General features: G+C 46.2%; 1 protein-coding gene across 1 annotated transcript in view; it reads right to left on the bottom strand.

Annotated features, from left to right (window-relative positions):
• The window catches only part of FBXL6 (F-box and leucine rich repeat protein 6), a 118459-nt gene that overhangs the window by 18249 nt on the left and 80592 nt on the right, over positions 1-19618 (bottom strand). The window contains 1 exon segment of the mRNA XM_030220699.1: positions 3340-3577. Coding sequence (XP_030076559.1) covers positions 3340-3577 — 238 coding nt within the window.

Genomic DNA, 19618 nt, shown 5'->3' with positions numbered 1-19618 from the left:
CGTCTGTAGTACTTGAAGATTGGAGGGTGGCCAACACGATACCGATTTTTTTAAAGGGTTCAGGAGGTGATCCAGGAAATTACAGGCCAGTAAGCCTGACGTCAGTGCTGTGTAAAATAGAGGAGATGGAAACTATTATAAAGAATAAAATTACGGAACTCATACCTAACACCTTCTACCTAAATTCCTCTCTCACCCCAGCTTATGATCGACTGTTTTCTTAAATCATGTAATGACGTTCCCATTTCCATACTCTGTAAGCCACATTGAGCCTGCAAAAAGGTGGGAAAATGTGGGGTACAAATACAATAAATAAATAAATAAATAATAAACATAGTTCAATGGGACAAAGTCAGCATGGCTTCAGCCAAGGGAAATCTTGTCTTACCAATTTGATTCATTTCTTAGAAGGTGTGAACAAACATGTTGATAAAGGTAAGCTGGTTGATGTAGAGTATCTAAATTTTCAGAAACCTTTTGAGAGTTCCTCATGTTCTGTTGTGGATTAGGAATTAGTTTTTTGGACAGAAATCAGATGGTAGGGTTAAATGGCCATTTCTCCCAATGGATGAGGGTGAATAGTGGAGTGCCGCAGGGATCTGTACTCGGAACGGTGCTATTTAACATATATATAAATGATCTGTAAATCAGAACGATGAGCGAGGTGATTAAGTTTGCAGGTAACACACAACTATTCAAGTTGTCAAAACACATGCAGATTGTGAAACATTGAAGGAAAACCATAGGAAGTTGGAAGACTGGGCATCCAAATGGCAGATGAAATTTAATGTGGACAAATGCAAAATGATGCACATTGGGAAGAATAATATGAATCATGGTTACCTAATGCTAGGGTCCATTTTAGGAGTCAGCACTCAAGAAAAAGTTCCAGGCGTCACTGTATTGGCCACTGTTGGAAGCAGGATACTGGACTAGATGGACCACTGGTCTGACCAAGTATGGCTATTTTTATGTTCTTAAGAAAGGGTTACCAACAGAGGTGATAAGGTTTTCAAAGCCTCATTAAGTTAAAAAAAATTTCCCTGTCATCTAAAGTTTGAGTGGCAGTAGAGGAGGAGAAGGAATGAGAATTCGGCATGAATTGAAATAAATTTCAGAAGTAATTCATAAATGGTCAGTGTGACAGAACAGTGGGGTGTTTAAGCCTGTAAAACTGCCTTAATTATTGAAGTATATTTCTCTAGTTTGGCCAGCAGGTGGTGCATGTTTATGGCTTAAAGCTATTACAGAGAAAAGACCTGCAATGATGTGACCAGTTTTTTTTATTTTTTTTGGCCCAGCAGCTCAATTTCATTTGTATTTTACTGGCTTTTCCCCCAGTCTTAGCCAGGAAGAAGAGAGAGACAGATCTCTTTGCTGAGGCCCTGTGATCAGTTATATTTGATAATCTGTGAACACCATATTTCCTGATCTTCCCAGGTAGTTTTAGAAAGTAAAAAATATTTAGTGTTATAATTGATCCATATTTCAGTTACCTGTTATTGTTTGCCGATTGTACTTTTTTGGTTCATTGTTCAATATTTTTAAGACAATAAATACTATTCAGTTTATTGCCTCTGCTGTCTGGACTAATAAAGAATCCTGGTGGTTTGTGTGTTGGGTCTGTGGGTGCTTTCTGGGAACTGTGGGACCACTGGGAGTGTGGCCGCAGTAACCTAGAAATCATTGGGGATAATTTGAGAACGGGATACTCGCCTAGAGGTGCAGGCAGATCTGAGCTGTGTAAGAATGGAACCTCTAAGTGGCTGCGTGGTAACTCCAAGTGGGTGGCTAGGTGTATCATGACAGTCAGTCCAGACAAAAGGATAAATAGTTAAAAGGAGTAAGACAAGTTATGTAAAAAAACAAATCCAAAATGTTCTCTTTGGGGATGAGTTGAGAAATTGACATATTGATGGTATCCTATATTGGAGAAAAAAAAATCAGATGAACAAGATTCAAATCAAGAAGTAAAAAATGAGAGGAAATAATACTGAGTTCAGAAATGAAAGCTGAAAGTTCTTTGAATGAAATAATAGTAGGAGGGGGAGGATGTTATATTAGAAAAATGCAGTATACCAATAACAGAACATAACTGAGTGTTAATGAGGCATGTGAAGAGTGTAAAATAAAGCCACAACATCACCATGCCGTGAAGTATAAGAAAGTGTGTAAAACCATAGTTTGGGGGGGGGGGGGGGCAGACTTCGACCATTGCATTGGTGTGTCCAGGTCTTAACCAAGATTCCATAATACATAGGATAGAAATATGAAACTGTGCAAGTCTGTATTAAGTGGTCATTTATGTCTTAAAAATCAGGCATTTAAAAGGCCAATAATAGAAGAAAGAATAATAGATGTATGGTTAACTTGCGTAGAAGCTGGAGAAATCATTTGCCGAGAATGCAAGTTAAATTTATCGGGTATAAACCAGGTGGAGGTTGATGTCCCCACTAGGGCTTAACAAAGATTAGCATAGCAGTGAATAAAGTAAAAACTAATCAAAAAGTATTTTAAAAAAAATTATAAAACAGACTAAAAAATAGTATTAAGGTCCCACCTGAAGCTCCCCAAGGAGTGTACAAGGAGTACTACTACTACTTATTTCTATAGTGCTACTAGACGTACATAGCACTGTACACTGGCCATGAAGAGACAGTCCCTGCTCAAAAGAACTTACAATCTAACTAAGACAGACAAACAGGACAAATAAGGAATACGGGAATTACTAAGGTGCGAATGATAAAAATGGGAACGGAACAAATGAGTAAGGGTTAGGAGTTAAAAGCAACATAAAAATGGTGGGCTTTTAGCCTAGATTTGAAGATGGCCAGAGATGGAGGGTTAACGTACAGGCTCAAGAACTCTATTCCAGGCATATGGTGCAGCAAGATAAAATGAACGGAGTCTGGAGTTAGCAGTGGAGGAGAAGAGTGCAGATAACAGAGTTCCCAGGAAGCAGTGTAGGGAGAAATAAAACAAGGAATACGACCTCCTCCTTGTCGTGATCCTTCAGCGTGGTCAAGCACCTTTGCCTCACAGTTGAAGATATAGAAAGATTAAGATGAAATCACCTTTGTGAATGTTTAGGTTAAGTCAGTGAGTATGGAGAGGCTGAGAAATAGTATTAAAAACCTGTAGTATAGGAGTTACAGAGGAGAAATACAGTTAATATTACTATACTATTCCAGTATTTATAGCCTGCGTATATGAGCTCTATCAAAGCGGGTTGCATAATATCTAATTGCCTATTAGCATTATATATGTATAATTAAAACAAAAGTAGCAGTAGCTGAGACAAAGGTGTCTCTACAGCGCAGGATCTCCCACTGTACTTACCTGACTGAGCTTAAGGTGACTTTAGTTCCTGCCAGGTTGATGGAACTGAGAAGCTTATTTCCTCCATGAACTAGTGTTGCTATTGCCAACTCTAGGTCCACTTCGCCATAGCACTGGCCTGTCAGGTCCAGTTCCTGCAGGCTATGGCGCCATGTCTCTGTGAGCAGGTGGCTTCCCACTTTGCAAAGAGTTAGGTTCTGAGTGCTGCAGTACAAACCCAGGTAAATCTGGTGCAAGTCTGGCGAGAGAAAAAAAAAAGCAGTTTTCACATCCAAATTCACCAGGAAAACCTCCTCAAGCAGAGAATATTCATAACACATTTAGAATGTCTAGAACCCCCCTGCCACCACCAACACAAACATACCTTCTCCCCATACTGAGTGGAGTGGAGGAGTAACCTAATGGTTAGTGCAGTGGCCTGACAACCTGGGGAATTAGGTTTGAATCCTACTGCAGCTCCTCGTGATTCTGGGCAAGTCACTTAACCCGTCATTACCCCAGGTACAAAATAAGTAGCTGTAAGTGTAAACCACTTTGACTGTAAGTGCAGAAAGGTGGTATATCAAATCCCATCAAGTTTATCTTTCCCTTTCTCGTAATATAATCATGAAGAACAAGAGTCCATCTAGTCTGCCTAGCAAAGACACTTCCAAAAAAACCCAGCTACTGCTAAGTTTATCTGTCCTCTCTTTTCCATCACTGCCCTCGAAATTTCCTCTGAGCAGACCCCAGGCCTTCAGAATACTTCAAGCCTTGCCAACTTCAACGTTACTTCTTAACAAAAATACCTAAGCCAGCACCATTGCCCCTTCTATGTCTTATTACCAAGTTTTCTACTAAACCGGACAGCTGGCAAGGTTTGTGAGGCTCTTATAAAAATAAAAATCAGCCTCCCTATACTTACTGAAATTTGGGCTTTAACTATTATCCCACCAAGAGGTTACACCAGCCTTCTTGAAAGCCCAAATCTGTTGCAGATAGTGTTCAGTGTAGGTTACTCCGCTTTCCTTACCCCTATTATATATTTGAGCAGATTACTGTCTATTTCATCAGCATCCTGGAGGGGAGAGGGGGGTGCGGAAGGTACAGCCTAGTGGTAAGATCAACAGGCTGAGAATCAGGGAAGGAAGGGTTCAAATCGTTGGTTTTATATGCAAAAAAGAACAAATTGTAACTCTATGGGAGTAGTTTACTGTGTTTGGTGTCCATGCCATCTTTTTTACATTGGACATACTACTCAAAAGATCAAAATTCTTATAGGAGAACACATTAGCAATATACGGACATGTAAACCGGAGGCTCCCGTATCTCTTTCATGAGATTAAGGACTTGAAGTATACAGTTCTCCTCAACACTGAACTAAAGAGAGGAGGGGTGTTGACTAATATTCTCACTCAAAAGGAGCAGAGACTCATTTTCTCCTGGGGCACAGTTCAGCCATGGGGGCTGAATAGAGAAGTTGAGTGGTTATGAGATTAGGTTTGAAGTGGAAGTTCATGGACTAGTATTTTGTGATGTACTGTATAATGTGCTCCCCCGGGGGGGGGGGGGGGGGTGGCAACAGAAGCTTGTTTGTTTGGGTAGTTCTGTGGTCTGTAGGGTGGGAGGTCAGATTTAACTTTGATCCAATGATATAAGAGGAGAGATGCTTTGCCAGATATTTAGAGAGCGCAGGAAAGTTGACGTCAGACGCTCCAAGCTGTGAGAAGGGATCATTCTGACGGAGACCCATCAGGGGTTAGTGTCCAATAATGGTTTTGGAAGGAAAACATTATACAATGTTTCATTGTTGTAAGTAGGGCTGCATGCTCGTGGTTAAACTATATGCTCCAGTGTGAGTGCGTGACTGTTGACTGTTTGATAGTTACTGTTGATTTTGATTATGTTTGTAGATTTCCCTTTCTGAAGTTCTACGAAACTCGGCCTGAGTTCCATTACCCAAAGGGAAGTATGGTTTGCTGATGTCACATGTATTATAACTCTATCTAGCACAGATATCCTTTCACTTTATAAGGGCTGAACTATATATATTTAGTGACCCATGCATAGTGGGGGTTCAGCTTATTTGTTTCGCAGCTAGGGAATGACCTCAGGTACTTTCTTATGCATGTATACTAGGATAAACAATTCTGTGTGAAGTTAAGTTTAACTTAAATGTTTAAAATCTTGGCAATATTTTATGTTATCCTGAGTGACTTAGCTGTATGTACATACATCACAGTGGAAGGTGGAACATTTAATGTGCTATGATGGTTCCCTTGTGACACTACCACATATTCCTTTTGGGATATAATGGTTGGAACGGGTATGGACTGAGCACATTAATATATAAATCATTTTATAAGATCTCTGGATGGAGATGGTATTTAAGAATTCTTAATTCTAATTTTGAGTTTAAGTAGGGTGCATTTTTATTATGTATGCCAGTTTGTACTCCACTCTGGATAAGGGCGGAATATAAATCATAATAGCATAAAAATTAAATGAAACTGATGCACCCCTGGAAACAGCTGAGACAAGAACATCCCAGGAACAGGAGAAACCAATGCTCAAAAACCTCAAAGTTGCCAGATCAGAGTCCACTAGGAAGTGACGTGGTCTGGTCTGAAGGCTTGGGATCTGCTTCAGGGGAGATACTGAAGAAAGTGATGTAAAAGAGAGGACAGATAGAAAGGGGCAGCTGGGTGTTTTGTGTGTATCAAAACTGGATGATCCTTTGCTAGACAGGCATGACATTTTTTGATCTTTATGTGCAACGGGGGGGGGGGGGGGGGGGGGGGGGTCTGGAGAATGGTAAATGTGTTAGTAATCTGCATTACTGGGGAGATTTTCTGGAATATTATATACCCAAATACGAAAAAAAGGTAATATTTGGAAAGCTGTGTATACTAATGCCCATAGAATGGGAAATAAGGTTGAAGAGGCTGACTTGGATTTAGTAGTGGTCACAGAGACTTGGTTTGCAAAGACCCATAACTGGAATTACAATGATGTAAAACAGTCCCCTCCCCCTCCATAATTTCCTCTATTATTGTATACTAGTAAAAAAGGCCCGTTTCTGAAAGAAATGAAACAGGCGCTAGCAAGGTTTTCCTCGGTGTGTGTATGTTTGAGAGAGTGTGTGTGAGAGTGACTGTGTGAGAGAGAGAAAGTGAATGTGCGAGTGCGTGTGTGACAAAGAGAGAGTGAGACTGGGTGCGAGTGTGTCTGTGAGAGAGAGAGAGTGTGTGAGAGATTGAGAGTGTGTGCCAGGGTCCCCCTCCCTCTCTCCCTCCGAGTTCCAGGGTTGTCCTCCCTCCCTCCCTCCGAGTTCCAGGGTCGACCCCTCCCTCCGAGTTTCAGGGTCCCCTCCCCTCGTCCGAGTTTCAGGCTTCCTCCCTCCCAGTTCCAGGTTCGTCGTCCCTCCCTTCCAGTTCCAGGCCCCCTCCCTACAAATTTTAAAAGTTATTTTCACTTACCTCATTGGAGTTACATCAGCTGCCAGCAGCAGTAAAAGGCATGCAGGCTCGGCCCTTCTCTCTCTCTCAGCTGTGGTCCCGCCCTCATTTCCTGTTTCCGCAAGGGCGGGACCACAGCTGAGAGAGAGAGAAGGGCCGAGCCTGCACGCCTTTTACCGCTGCTGCCGTCCGCCGTAACCCTGACTTGGTAAGTGAAGATGACTTTTAAAAATCGGATGGAGGGGGCCTGGAACTGGAAGGGAGGGACAACGACACCCTCATGCCTGTGACGTCGTGTGTGACGAACCAGGAAGTTCGCTAACGTCACAACAGGAGATGGATACAGTGTTACAGGCAGCACAAACCCTATAGCCCTTCACTGCCACGGAGTCAGCTTCAGAACATTGGAGGTGCTTTTTATTATAGTAAGGTGTGTCACACTGAATGGTAATCCAACACCCATATCATCCAAATGAAAAAGTAACTGCCCCCTAAACTCAATAAGTAGTTGCACCACCTTTAGCAGCAACAATTGAAACCACATGCTTCCTACAACTTGATATCAGTTTTTCACACCGTTGTTAAAGAACTTGTGTGCCACCCCATGACTTCATGGGGTGGCACACAGTTCAGCACTGGTGGGGAGCAGTGGGGGGAGGGGGGGAGGGGGCATGGGATTGGCTGGGGGAGAGGAAGCAGCTCGGAGATGGGGTTCTGTGTGTTTGGTTTGCTTTTGCTGAAAAAAAGCTATGAGAAACCAGAGAGATTGAGTCTTGTTTTTTGGAAGGTGCAGAGCCGGGATTGGTTTGGCTGTACGGTAGGCCGGTTTGCTGGGGGCGTGGGATTGGCTGGGGGAGAGGAAGCAGCTCGGAGATGGGGGTTCTGTGTGTTTGGTTTGCTTTTGCTGAAAAAAGCTATGAGAAACCAGAGAGATTGAGCCTTGTTTTTTGGAAGGTGCAGAGCCGGGATTGGTTTGGCTGTACGGTAGGCAGGTTTGCTGGTGTGTGTGTGTGTGTGTGTGGGGGGGGGCAGGGGGGGTGGATGCAGAGGGTGAGAGGTTTGCTTTTCTGTGGCTTGAATGTTTCTGAGGTGAGGATTGTGAAAAATTACAAGAGAACCTTACGAGACTGGGGCGTCTAAATGGCAGATGACGTTTAATTTGAGCAAGTGCAAAGTGATGCATGTGGGAAAGAGGAACCCGAATTATAGGTTCCATGTTAGGAGTCACCGATCAAGAAAGGGATCTCTGCATCGTCACCGATAAGTTGAAACCCTGTGCTCAGCGTGCTGCGACAGCTAAGAAAGCAAATAGAATGTTAGGTATTATTAGGAATGGAATGGAAAACAAAAATGAGGACGTTATAATGCCTTTGTATCGGTCCATGGTGTGACTGCACCTTGAATATTGTGTTAATTCTGGTCACTGCATCTCAAAAAAGATATAGTGGAATTAGAAAAAGTACAGAGAAGGGCGACGAAAATGATAAAGGGGATGGGACGACGCTGAAGCGGCTAGGGCTCTTCAGCTTGGAGAAAAGATGGCTGAAGGGAGATATGATAGAGGTCTATAAAATAATGAGTGGAGTGGAATGAGTAGACATGAATCGTTTGTTTTCTCTTTTCAAAAATACTAGGACTAGAGGGCATGCGATGAAGCTACAAAGTAGTAAATTTAAAACTAATTGGAGAAAATATTTCTTCACTCAACAGGTAATTAAACTCTAGAATTCATTGCCAAAGAATGTGGTAAAGGCGGTTAGCTTAGCAGGTTTTATATTTAAACATTTTTATTGATGAAACAAAATAACTACATCCAATATCTGGCATAAACATAAATGCCACCGTCAAACTTTCAAAATAGAAATACAATGATAAAGCCCATCATCAAAACTTTTTAACAATTTCTCCCATCCCCCCCTAACCCTTCCTCCTTCCCCTCTGCTTAAATTTCAAGCGTTTTTTATTGACATTGTATCAGCCCCAACATTATCATGCCAACTCTGTTTCAGTCTATATATACAACAATTGCTAACTAGCATACAGCATTTATAAATTTTTGCCAACATTATTATCCCATCAATCATACCAGTCCTCCCCCCGCCCTCTCCCATTCCCTCCCTTCCCCCCCCTTTTTACCCCAGACCTGGATAACCATTCAGTTCAGCCCGTAGAGTTTACCTTGTATTTAAAAGCAAACTACGGCCTCTAGGGCTTAGGCTTTGCAAATAAGGGCCCCAAATAGCCAGAAATGTAACTCTCTTTTTCTGCGAGAGCCTAGATTCCCCCGCCTCCCACGATACCAGCTGATGTAGCTGATTTCTCCAGTGCCAGTATGCCGGAGGATCTTTGACCGTCCAGTATTGTAAAATACATTTCCTGGCCAAGAGGCTCATCTTACGGAGCATCAATGTTTCAAAACGATTCTGCCCTCTAAAGGACCCCGGGATGTCTAAAATCAGTTGCTCAACTGTCCCCAAAATCCGCTGCCCTAACCGCTCCTCCCAAAATCCTCGAACTCGAGCCCAGAACCTTTTTAAAATTGGGCAGCTCCAAAACATGTGCAGCATTGTGCCAGGATGTCTTCCACATTTAAGACAGTCCGGGCTTCGATTTCCTCCCATATGTGCTAATTGAGCTGTAGTTACATATCCCCTATGGATGCAGCGATAGGCACATTCTCTCAAACGAGCCTCCGATACTAACAGGGGTATTCGTGCTATTGATTTAGTGATGTCCCAGGAGGTCACTGCAACTCCCAACTCCTTTTCCCAAGCACTCCTTAGCTGTCTATAGTCCCTGGGGGGCAGCCATCCTGATATTGTTTTATAAAGCGAGGATATTGTGATTCCTCCCTCACCAAAGGAGTGAAAAAATTCCCGTATCCTTTCCCCCAACCGAGTTCTCAAGGGATCTGTCGGTAAAGAAGTGAGGTAATGTCGCACCTGACGTATAGCAAATCTATTCCCCCAGGAGTCGCCCACCTTTCCCAATAACTCCTCGTCGGTAAGAGGCTGCCCATCTTCGCCCACCAGGTGTTCCAATTTAGAAATTCCCCGTCTAGCCCATTCAACAAAATATCGGCTTGACAATCCTGGTAAAAATGCACTGTTCCCACGTATGGTTATCAAATCTGTTATTGTTGGGTCCCCCCCCAGTTGACAAATAAGCACTCCCCACACCTCCCGGAGAGATCGCAACAACACACCTCCACTGAGTCCCTCCGGTAAATCTCGTGTTTTGTGGTGTAAAAGCGAAAAAAGATGGTGCGGTTCCCAAAGCGCCGCCTCCAACGCCGTAGGAGTATATTGCTGCGTGTCTAAACACCAATCTCCCAGATATCTCAACTGACATGCTTTATTGTATAATTCTAAATTTGGCATGCCCATTCCTCCTCGACTCCAACTCCCCACTAATCGTGAGAAGCGAACCCGCGGCTTCTTGCCTCTCCAGCAGAACTTTGATGCAAGCTTGTAAAAACTCTTTAGGTCTTTCCGTCGGAGCCAAATTGGGATGGTCTGCATCACATAAAGCCATTTGGGGAACAACACCATTTTAATCATGTTTACTCTCCCTAACACTGATAACGGCAAATCCATCCATCCTTGTAGCACCTGCTGGGTCTCCTCTAACAGCCAAGTAATATTCAGATCATACAACCGCGAGAGATCCATAGGCATCAAGATTCCGAGATACCTAAAGGAGTTTTGTGCTTTTCTCAGAGGGAACTCGCCTCTCCACCGCCTCCACACGTCCTCTGAGGAGGCCAAGGCCTCCGATTTTTCTAAGTTCAAACTAAGGCCCGCATAGTCTCCGTATTCGGAGAATATCTCTAATAGAGCGTTCAGGGATTCTTGTGGGTCTGTTAAATGGACCAAGATGTCATCTGCGAAAGCCGCTACCTTAAAGACCTCGCTTCCTATCTTTACCCCTGCCACCGCTTTCTGTTCCTCAATTTCTCTCAATAAGGGGTCCAATGATAGCACAAACAATAACGGCGACAGAGGGCAACCTTGGCGTGTTCCCCGGCCTATTTCAAAATCTTGTGTCTCAATCCCATTTACCGATATTCTAGCCCTTGGCGCTGAATACAGTGCTTTGATCCCTGATAGAAATCTATCCGTGATGCCATATTTCTGAAGAACAGCATATAGGAAATTCCATTTTACTTTATCAAAAGCTTTTTCAGCGTCAAAGCTTATTAACAAAGAATTTTCCTTCCCTCGACGTCTGGCTTCTAAGGAGGCCAGCACCTTGCAAACATTCTTAGTGACTTTCCGTCCCCTCACAAACCCCACCTGGGAGTCGTGTATAAGGTTCGGCAAAATTCTCGCTAATCTGTTCGCTAAGATCTTAGCCATCAATTTCACTTCATAATTTAACAGCGAAATGGGCCTGTATGATTCAACTAGTTCCGGATCCTTCCCTTTCTTGGGGAGTACTATAATACAGGCTGTATTTAAATTCGGAGGCATCCTTTCCTGCTCTATTAATATATTAAACATTGCAGCTAAGGGCTCAGTAATCTCTTCTCCCATGATCTTGTAAAACTCCGCCCGGTAGCCGTCTACTCCGCTTAGCAGGTTTTAAAAAAGGTTTGGATGGCTTCTTAAAGGAAAAGTCCATAGACCATTATTAAAATGACTTGGGGAAAATCCACTGCTTATTTCTGGGATAAGCAGCATAAAATGTATTGAAATTTTGGGGGATCTTGACAGGTATCTGTGACCTGGATTAGCCACTGTTGGAAACAGGACGCTGGGCCTGATGGACCTTTGGTCTGTCCCAGTGTGTCAATATTTATGTATTTATGTACCCCAATCTTCTTTTCAGAACTGCTTTACTTCAGACACAACTGTAGCTTTTTGTACATAAACTGCTTATTTCAGGTCCTCTCACAACATTTCTATTGGGTTCAAGTCAAGACTGACTAGGTCAATTCAAAACTTTAATTCTGTTTCTCCTCAGTCATTTAGATATAGACTTGCTTTTGTGTTCTGGATTCTTGTCTTGCCGCATAACCCAACTATTCTTCATGGACAAATGAATGACATTCTCCTTAAGAATTTTCTAGTACAGTGCACAATTCATGGTTCCTTCAATAATGTTAAGTTTTCCAGGTCCTGAGGCAGCAGATCATCCACACACCATCACATTAGCTCAACTGTGTTTGACTACTGATATTATGATCTTACTGTAGAATGCTGTATTTGCTTTACACCAGACATAATGGGACCTGTGCTTTGCAGAATTCCAATTTTTACTCATCTGTCCATAGAACATTATCCTAAAAAGCTCAAGGATCATCCAGGTTTGTTTTGGAAAATGTGACATGAGCACTGATGGTACTCTTGCATTACAGCAGTTTCTACCTTGCTGCTCTCCCCGTGAATTCCATTGTTGCACACTTTTTCTTATTATAGAATCATGAACATGACCATAGCTGAAGCCGAGAGGCCTGCAGTTCTTTGGATTTTGTTATGGGATGTTTTGTGATTTCCCAGATGAGTGGCCATTGCATTCTTGGAGTAATTTTGGACAGCCACTTCCAAGATGACTCATTGCTGTTCCAAGTCTTCTCCATTTGGAGATAATGATTCTCATTGTGATTTGGTGACATCCTAGATCTTTAGAAATGTTTTTTTTTTAAACTATTTCCTGGCATATATATTTCAACAACTTGTTTAAAATCATATCTTCTGGAATTTGCTTAGATTGTGGCGTGTAATTTATTTATGCATTCTTGTATCCCACTATTATCCAAAAACAAGTTTCTATTCGAAGTGACTTACAATTTACATTTCATTACATTACAATTTACATTTTGGTGAAGTTACTATAGGGTTGTCCAATTTGTGGAGGGCATTCATAGTTCATCTTGCTATTCAAAGAGTTTTAGGAGAGTTAAATTAAAATGGAAGGCAGCTTTTCTAGTTAGTTATACATGTCTGGTGATTTTTTTCATATGGATTTAGAAGTCGTCGATTTGGAGTAGAAAGTGGTAATCACTCTGTTTTGAGTTGTAGAATTTTTTGAAGAGGTAGGTTTTCATTTCTTTTCTGAATTGGAGGAGATTTGTGATGTTTCTTATGGTTTTTGGTATCGAGTTCCACCATTTGGAACACAGGTAGCTGAAGCCTGCTGTGTAGATGGTTTTGTAGATGGTGTTTTTGCAGCTGGGAAGACGTAGGAGTAGGTAGTTTCTGTTTTCTGGATTTGCATTTCTTGGGGATAGTTTAAGTCAAGCACGTATTTGGGTGCCATTTCAAATAGTATCTTGAAGATTAGGGTGCTCGCTTTGAAAAGTAGTCTTGCCTTGATAGGTAGCCAACGTAGCGTTTCAAGCAGTGGGATTGCCCTTTTGTATTTTGATTTCTTGAAAATCAGTCTTGCTGCTGTGTTTTGGACTGTTTGTAGTGATTAAAGTGTGTTTTCCTTGCACCCTATGTATGCAGCGTTGCAGTAGTCTAGTTGCGATAATATTGTTGATTGGACCAGTGTTCGGAATGATTGTCTGGGGAAAGGTAAAATTATGTATCATACCTGTTATGATTGGGGTCAGAACCCCTCTCAAACTTACCTCTTTCCTGGGGGTCAGCTTCTTAGCTGGCTTCTGTTTCTTTTGTCTGTCCTGTCTGAGCTGGCTCTGTCTCTCTGTGCTGGCAGCTTCCAGCAGCATGGGGTTAATTGTTTCATTTTACCACAGCTGTGTGGGTGGACTGAGTTAGCTCTACCTGTCTTTGGGTGTACTGGCTTCAAGTGCTTCACGGTTTTGCATTGGTGTGGGTTGGGCCTCTCTGGGTCAGTGTGCTGTTGCCTGGGGCTAGGGAGTGTGACATCATCAGGGAGGGCCTCGATAAGGAAGTGGTGGTGTTTCCTTCAGGGCCTTTTTGCAACAGTGGTGTTTGCTTTAGGTAGGGTGGTGCAGTGTGCACTTCTGACTTTGTGTCTAGTTTCCCTGCTTGCTTTTGCTAAGGGCCAGGTTAGTGTTAGTGCAGTGTGCACTGGTGACTGTGTGTTTAGCTTTCCTGCTTTTCCCTTTTGGTTCCCCTGCTTTTCCCTCTTGGTTTTGGAAGCATTGCTGTGTGTAGGGTTTTGGAAGCATTGCTGTGTGTAGGGCTTTGGAAGCTCTGTTGCTGATAGAAGTACTTCAGGGTTTGGTGTTGTTAGGAACACTGCAGAGTTTGCTGTTAGAAGTACTTCTGGTGTTTGTGCTATTGGGAGCATTGCAGTCTTTGCTGTTGGTGTTTGGTGCTTTAGAAGCACTTTTGGCTTATGTGTTAGCTTCCCTGCTTTTTCCTTGTGGCTCCCCTGTCTTCCCTTTTAGTGCTAGGAGCTCTTCTGGTTGCTTGCCAGAGTAGTGCTTAGGAAGCACCTTGTTAGTTTTGTATCTAGCTTGCTAGAGCAGTGCTTAGGTAGCTTGTTAGTTTTGTGTTTAGCTTGTTAGTGTAGAGCTCTGCTTGTAGCTTGGTGCTTAGTAGCACCTGTGTTAGCTTTGTGTTTAGTTCCCTGCTCTGTTAGTTTAGGGCTTAGGAAGTCCTTTTGTCAGTTTACTGTTAGGAACACTCCTGCTGGTTTAGGGCTTGGGAGCACGTAGATCAGTTTAGGTTTAGGAGCACTTCTGTTTCCAGTCCTGGTCCCTGTGTCATCCGGTATCCAGTAAGTCCTGCCGGCTACTCGAACCCAGGAGCTCAACTCCTGGGGGGCTTAGTAGCTAAGTGCAGGTGAAGCTGTGTGGACCAGTCCGGTGTGCTCCAGTCCAGTGTTCCAGTCCTGTGTCCTCCAGTCCAGGGGATTCCAGTCCAGTGTTCCAGTCTGGGGGGATTCCAGTCCTGTGTCCTCCAGTCCGGGGAATTCCAGTCCAGTGTTCCAGTTCGCTGGGCAGTGCCTGCAGTCCTGCCGGTGTGCTTGCCCAGTGTTGGTTGGTGGGTTTTGCCTGCTGCTGTCGCTCCTCGGCAGCAGCCCAAGGGCTCATGTTTGCTCCAGAGCCCGGCACAGCGGGCTCTGAACCTGAGAACCTGACAATACCTGATACTTTTCTTTCCATTAATCATAGCTGATCAATCCATAGACTGGTGGGTTGTGTCCATCTACCAGCAGGTGGAGATAGAGTGCAATCCTTTTGCCTCCCTATATGTGGTCATGTGCTGCCGGAAACTCCTCAGTATGTCGATATCAAAGCTCCATCCGCAGGACTCAGCACTTAGAAAATTACACCCACAAAGGGACACTCTGCCCAGCTCACCACCGCCGAAACGGGGGAGGGGAATCAACCCAGCTCATCCCCACACAAGTGGGGGAGGGGAATCCGTCCAGCTCATCCCCGCGGAGCGGGGGAGGGACACTACACCCACCGATGCGGGGGGATCTGGCTTATCCTGTGACCGCAACCGCGGGAGGAGCTGGCTGACCCTAACACCGCTGAAGCGGGAGGGATATAATGCTACCCTACAGCCGCACGAAGCGGGAGGGAGCGCCAGCAGAATTTAGGTTTCAATCCAGCCCCGTAAAATGGAGGGGAGGGGAATGCAGCAGCTCACTGTAACACAAAATTGTCTCAACTCCAGAAGAATTCAATTGAAAAAACTTGAACACGAAGATCCTCCTGAACAGGAACTGAAGACTAACTTGAACCTGAAATGCAACCAGAATACAAACAGTACAGATATCTGGGAGGGGCTATGGATTGATCAGCTATGATTAATGGAAAGAAAATTATCAGGTATGATACATAATTTTACCTTCCATATCATCATGCTGATCAATCCATAGACTGGTGGGATGTACCGAAGCAGTACTCACCCAGGGCGGGACATAGAAATCCCTGACCACAACACTGAAGCTCCAAACCGGGCCTCCGCCCGAGCAGCCACAGTCAAGCGGTACTGACGAGAGACGGTATGAGCCGATGCCCAAGTTGCCGCCTTACAAATCTCTTCCAAGGAGACGGACCCGGCCTCTGCCATCGAGGCCGCCTGTACTCTAGTGGAGTGAGCCTTCAGCTGGATAGGCGGCATCTTCCCCGCGGCCACATAAGCCGCTGCAATGGCTTCCTTGACCCATCGTGCCACTGTAGGCTTGGATGCCTGCAGACCCTTACGAGGACCTGCAAACAGCACAAACAGATGATCCGACTTCCGGAAATCATTGGTCACTTCCAAGTATCTGATGATGACTCGTCTCACATCTAGATATTTGAGAGCAGAGTACTCCTCTGGGTAGTCCTCCCTACGAAAGGAAGGTAGGCAGAGCTGCTGATTCACATGGAAACGAGAAACAATCTTGGGCAGGAAGGAAGGCACCGTGCGAATAGACACTCCTGCCTCAGTGAACTGCAAGAAGGGTTCCCGACATGATAGTGCCTGGAGCTCGGAAACTCGTCTGGCTGAAGTGATAGCCACCAAAAAGACTGCTTTCAACGTCAGGTCTTTCAGAGATGCCCTCGACAAAGGTTCAAAAGGCGGCTTCTGCAAGGCTCTTAGCACTAGATTGAGATTCCACGCAGGCACCACCGAGTGCAGAGGAGGGCGTACGTGATTAACTCCCTTGAGAAAGCGCACCACATCTGGCTGCGAGGCTAGGGAAGCACCCTTCAGGCGACCCCTGAAGCAAGCCAGAGCCGCTACCTGGACTTTAAGGGAACTGAGCGACAGGCCTTTCTCCAGACCTACTTGCAGGAACACCAACACTGAAGAAATTGGAGCAGTGAAGGGAGAAAGAGAGCCTGCCTCACACCACGATGCAAAGGTACGCCAAACCCTGGCGTAAGCAGTAGAAGTAGAGCGCTTCCTCGCTCTCAGCATAGTGGCGATGACCTTGTCTGAGAAGCCCTTCTTCCTCAGACGCTGCCGCTCAATAGCCAGGCCGTAAGACCAAAGGGGAAGGGATCCTCCATCACCACGGGACCCTGGTGCAACAGGCCCCGCACCACTGGCAGCCGCAGAGGGCCGTCCACCGAGAGCCTGATCAAGTCCGCATACCAGAGACGTCTGGGCCAGTCCGGACCCACCAGGATTATCCAACCCGGATGCTTTGCCACCCGGTCTAGCACCCTGCCCATCATGGGCCAGGGCGGGAACACATAGAGAAGCTCCTGTCGGCCACCATTGGAGAAGAGCATCTATTCCCAAAGAACGAGGGTCCCGTCCTCTGCTGAAAAAGCGTAGCACTTGGCAATTGGCCGATGACGCCATCTGATCTAAGCTCGGCTGGCCCCAGCGCTTTGTGATGTCCAAGAACGCCTGAGCCGATAGCTGCCACTCTCCGGGATCCAAGGTATGGCGACTGAGAAAGTCCGCCTTGACATTCATGACTCCCGCAATGTGGGCCGCCGACAGCTGTTCCAGGTTCGCTTCCGCCCACTGGCATAGCTTCATGGTCTCCTTGGCTAGAGGGGCGCTCTTGGTACCTCCCTGGCGATTGATATAGGCCACAGCCGTGGCATTGTCCGACAGGACCCGTACTGGCCTCACCGCCAGTACCGGGAGAAACTCCAAAAGCACCAACCGAATGGCTCTGAGTTCCAGGAGGTTGATAGACCACTTTGCCTCTGCAGGAGACCAGAGCCCCTGCGCTGTCCTTCCCAAGCAGTGGGCTCCCCAGCCCGTCAAAGAGGCGTCCGTCATGACGACAACCCATTCCGGGGTCAAGAGGCATTCCTGCGGACAGCTTGTCTGTCCTCAGCCACCAGCTCAGCGCCTTGCGCACCGCTGGATCCAAGGGAAGGTGCACAGCGTAATCCTCCGACACCGGAGTCCATCGCTGCAGCAGAGAGAGCTGTAGAGGTCTCATATGGGCCCTGGCCCAGGGCACTACTTCCATCGTGGCCGTCATAGAGCCCAACAGCTGCACATAGTCCCAAGCCCGAAGAGGAGAGGCTACTAGGAACTGGTCCACCTGAGCCTGAAGCTTGACAATCCGATTGTCTGGCAGGAACACTCTGCCTACTTGGGTGTCAAAACGAACTCCCAGATACTCCAGGGACTGAGTCGGGCGCAGCTGGCTTTTCTCCCAGTTGATGATCCACCCCAGGGAGCTCAAAAGAGCAATCACCCGGTCTACAGCTCTGCTGCACTCTGCATAAGAGGGGGCTCGGATCAACCAGTCGTCCAGATAAGGCTGGACTTGTACTCCTTCCTTTCGTAGGAAGGCTGCGATGACCACCATTACTTTGGAGAAGGTCCGCGGAGCAGTAGCCAACCCAAACGGGAGGGCTCTGAACTGGAAGTGTCGGCCCAGGACTGCAAAACGCAGAAAGCGTTGATGAGGAGGCCAGATGGGAATATGCAAGTAAGCTTCCTTGATGTCCAAGGATGCCAGGAACTCCCCTGCTTTCACTGCCGCTATAACAGAGCGGAGAGTCTCCATGCGAAAGTGCCGAACTTTCAAGGCCCAATTGACCCCTTTGAGGTTGAGGATAGGCCGCACAGAACCTCCTTTTCTTTGGTACCACAAAGTAAATGGAGTAACGTCCCTTCCCAAGCTGATCTTCTGGCACCGGAACGACCACACCCAGGCGGATCAGATTGTCCAAAGTCTGCTGCACTGCCACAGCTTTGACCAGAGATTTGCAGGGAGAGTGCACAAACCCGTCTCTTAAGGGTCGGCAGAACTCTAGCTTGTAGCCGTCTCTGATGACTTCCAGCACCCAAGCGTCTGAAGTTACCCTGGTCCACTCGCCCAGAAACGAGGATAGGCGTCCTCCAATCAGCTCTGGGCCATGGACCAGGGCCCCATCATTGGGTACGAGACCCTGGGGGAGGACCGGAGGACGCACCTCCGGGATGGCGGTCTCTGTGAAAGGAATGCTGCTTGGGGGGAGAAGTTCCTCTTGAAGGAAGAAGGGGCAGAGGAGCCCGACTTGCCCGGGCGATACCGACGGGCTTCCTGAAACCGTCCTTTGGAGGAACTGGGGCGGGCACCACTGGCCCGAGCCCTGACCTCCGGTAACCTCTTGCCCTTGGACGTGCCGAGATCAGTCACAATCTTGTCCAGCTCGACCCCAAAGAGCAGCTTGCCTTAAAAGGCAACTTAGCCAGACCAATGCTTCAGCCAAAGCCAGCGCTGAGCAGAGACTGTCTGAGCCATACCTTTAGCTGAGGCTCTCAAGACATCATACAGCAAGTCTGCCAAGTAGGCCAAGCCCGATTCCAGGGCTGGCAAATCAGCCCTCAAGGGAGGATCCGAGGGGGAAGCCCGCTGCACAATCGTCAGGCACGCCCTGGCCACATAGGAGCCGCAAACTGAGGCCTACAAACTTAAAGCAGCCGCCTCGAAGGATGACTTTAAAGCCGCCTCCAATCTTCTGTCTTGGGCGTCCTTTAGGGCCGTGCCACCTTCCACCGGCAACGCCGTTTTCTTAGTCACCGCAGTGATTAAGGAATCCATGGTAGGCCAAAGAAAGGCCTCCCGTTCGCCTTCCGGCAGAGGATAGAGGCGGGACATAGCCCTAGCCACTTTAAGGCTCGCTTCTGGGAAATCCCATTGAGCCGAAATCAAGGTGTGCATTGCTTCATGCACATGGAAAGTTCTAGGCGGGCGCTTCTTCCCCAGCATAATGGCAGAGCCAGCAGAGGCTGAGGGAGAGACGTCCTCCGGAGAGGAAATCTTCAAAATGCTCATGGCCTGCACTAAGAGGTTGGGCAAATCCTCTGAGCGAAAGATCTGCGCTGCAGAGGGGTCATCCGCTCCATCCGAGCGGGAATCCGTCTCCTCCAAGGAATCCCCAAAGGACCGTTGGGAGAACTCAGATACGCTGCCCTCATCTACATCAGAGGAGACAGAGTCCTCTAGGGCCTGGAAATCCACCCGAGGGCGTTTGCTTCCGGAGGCCTCAACCTCTTTAT

The sequence above is a fragment of the Microcaecilia unicolor genome, chromosome 1 (assembly GCF_901765095.1).
Source record: "Microcaecilia unicolor chromosome 1, aMicUni1.1, whole genome shotgun sequence".
NCBI lineage: Eukaryota > Metazoa > Chordata > Amphibia > Gymnophiona > Siphonopidae > Microcaecilia > Microcaecilia unicolor.
Note: the sequence above shows the minus strand (reverse complement) of the source record. Positions and strands in the feature narration are given on the sequence as shown.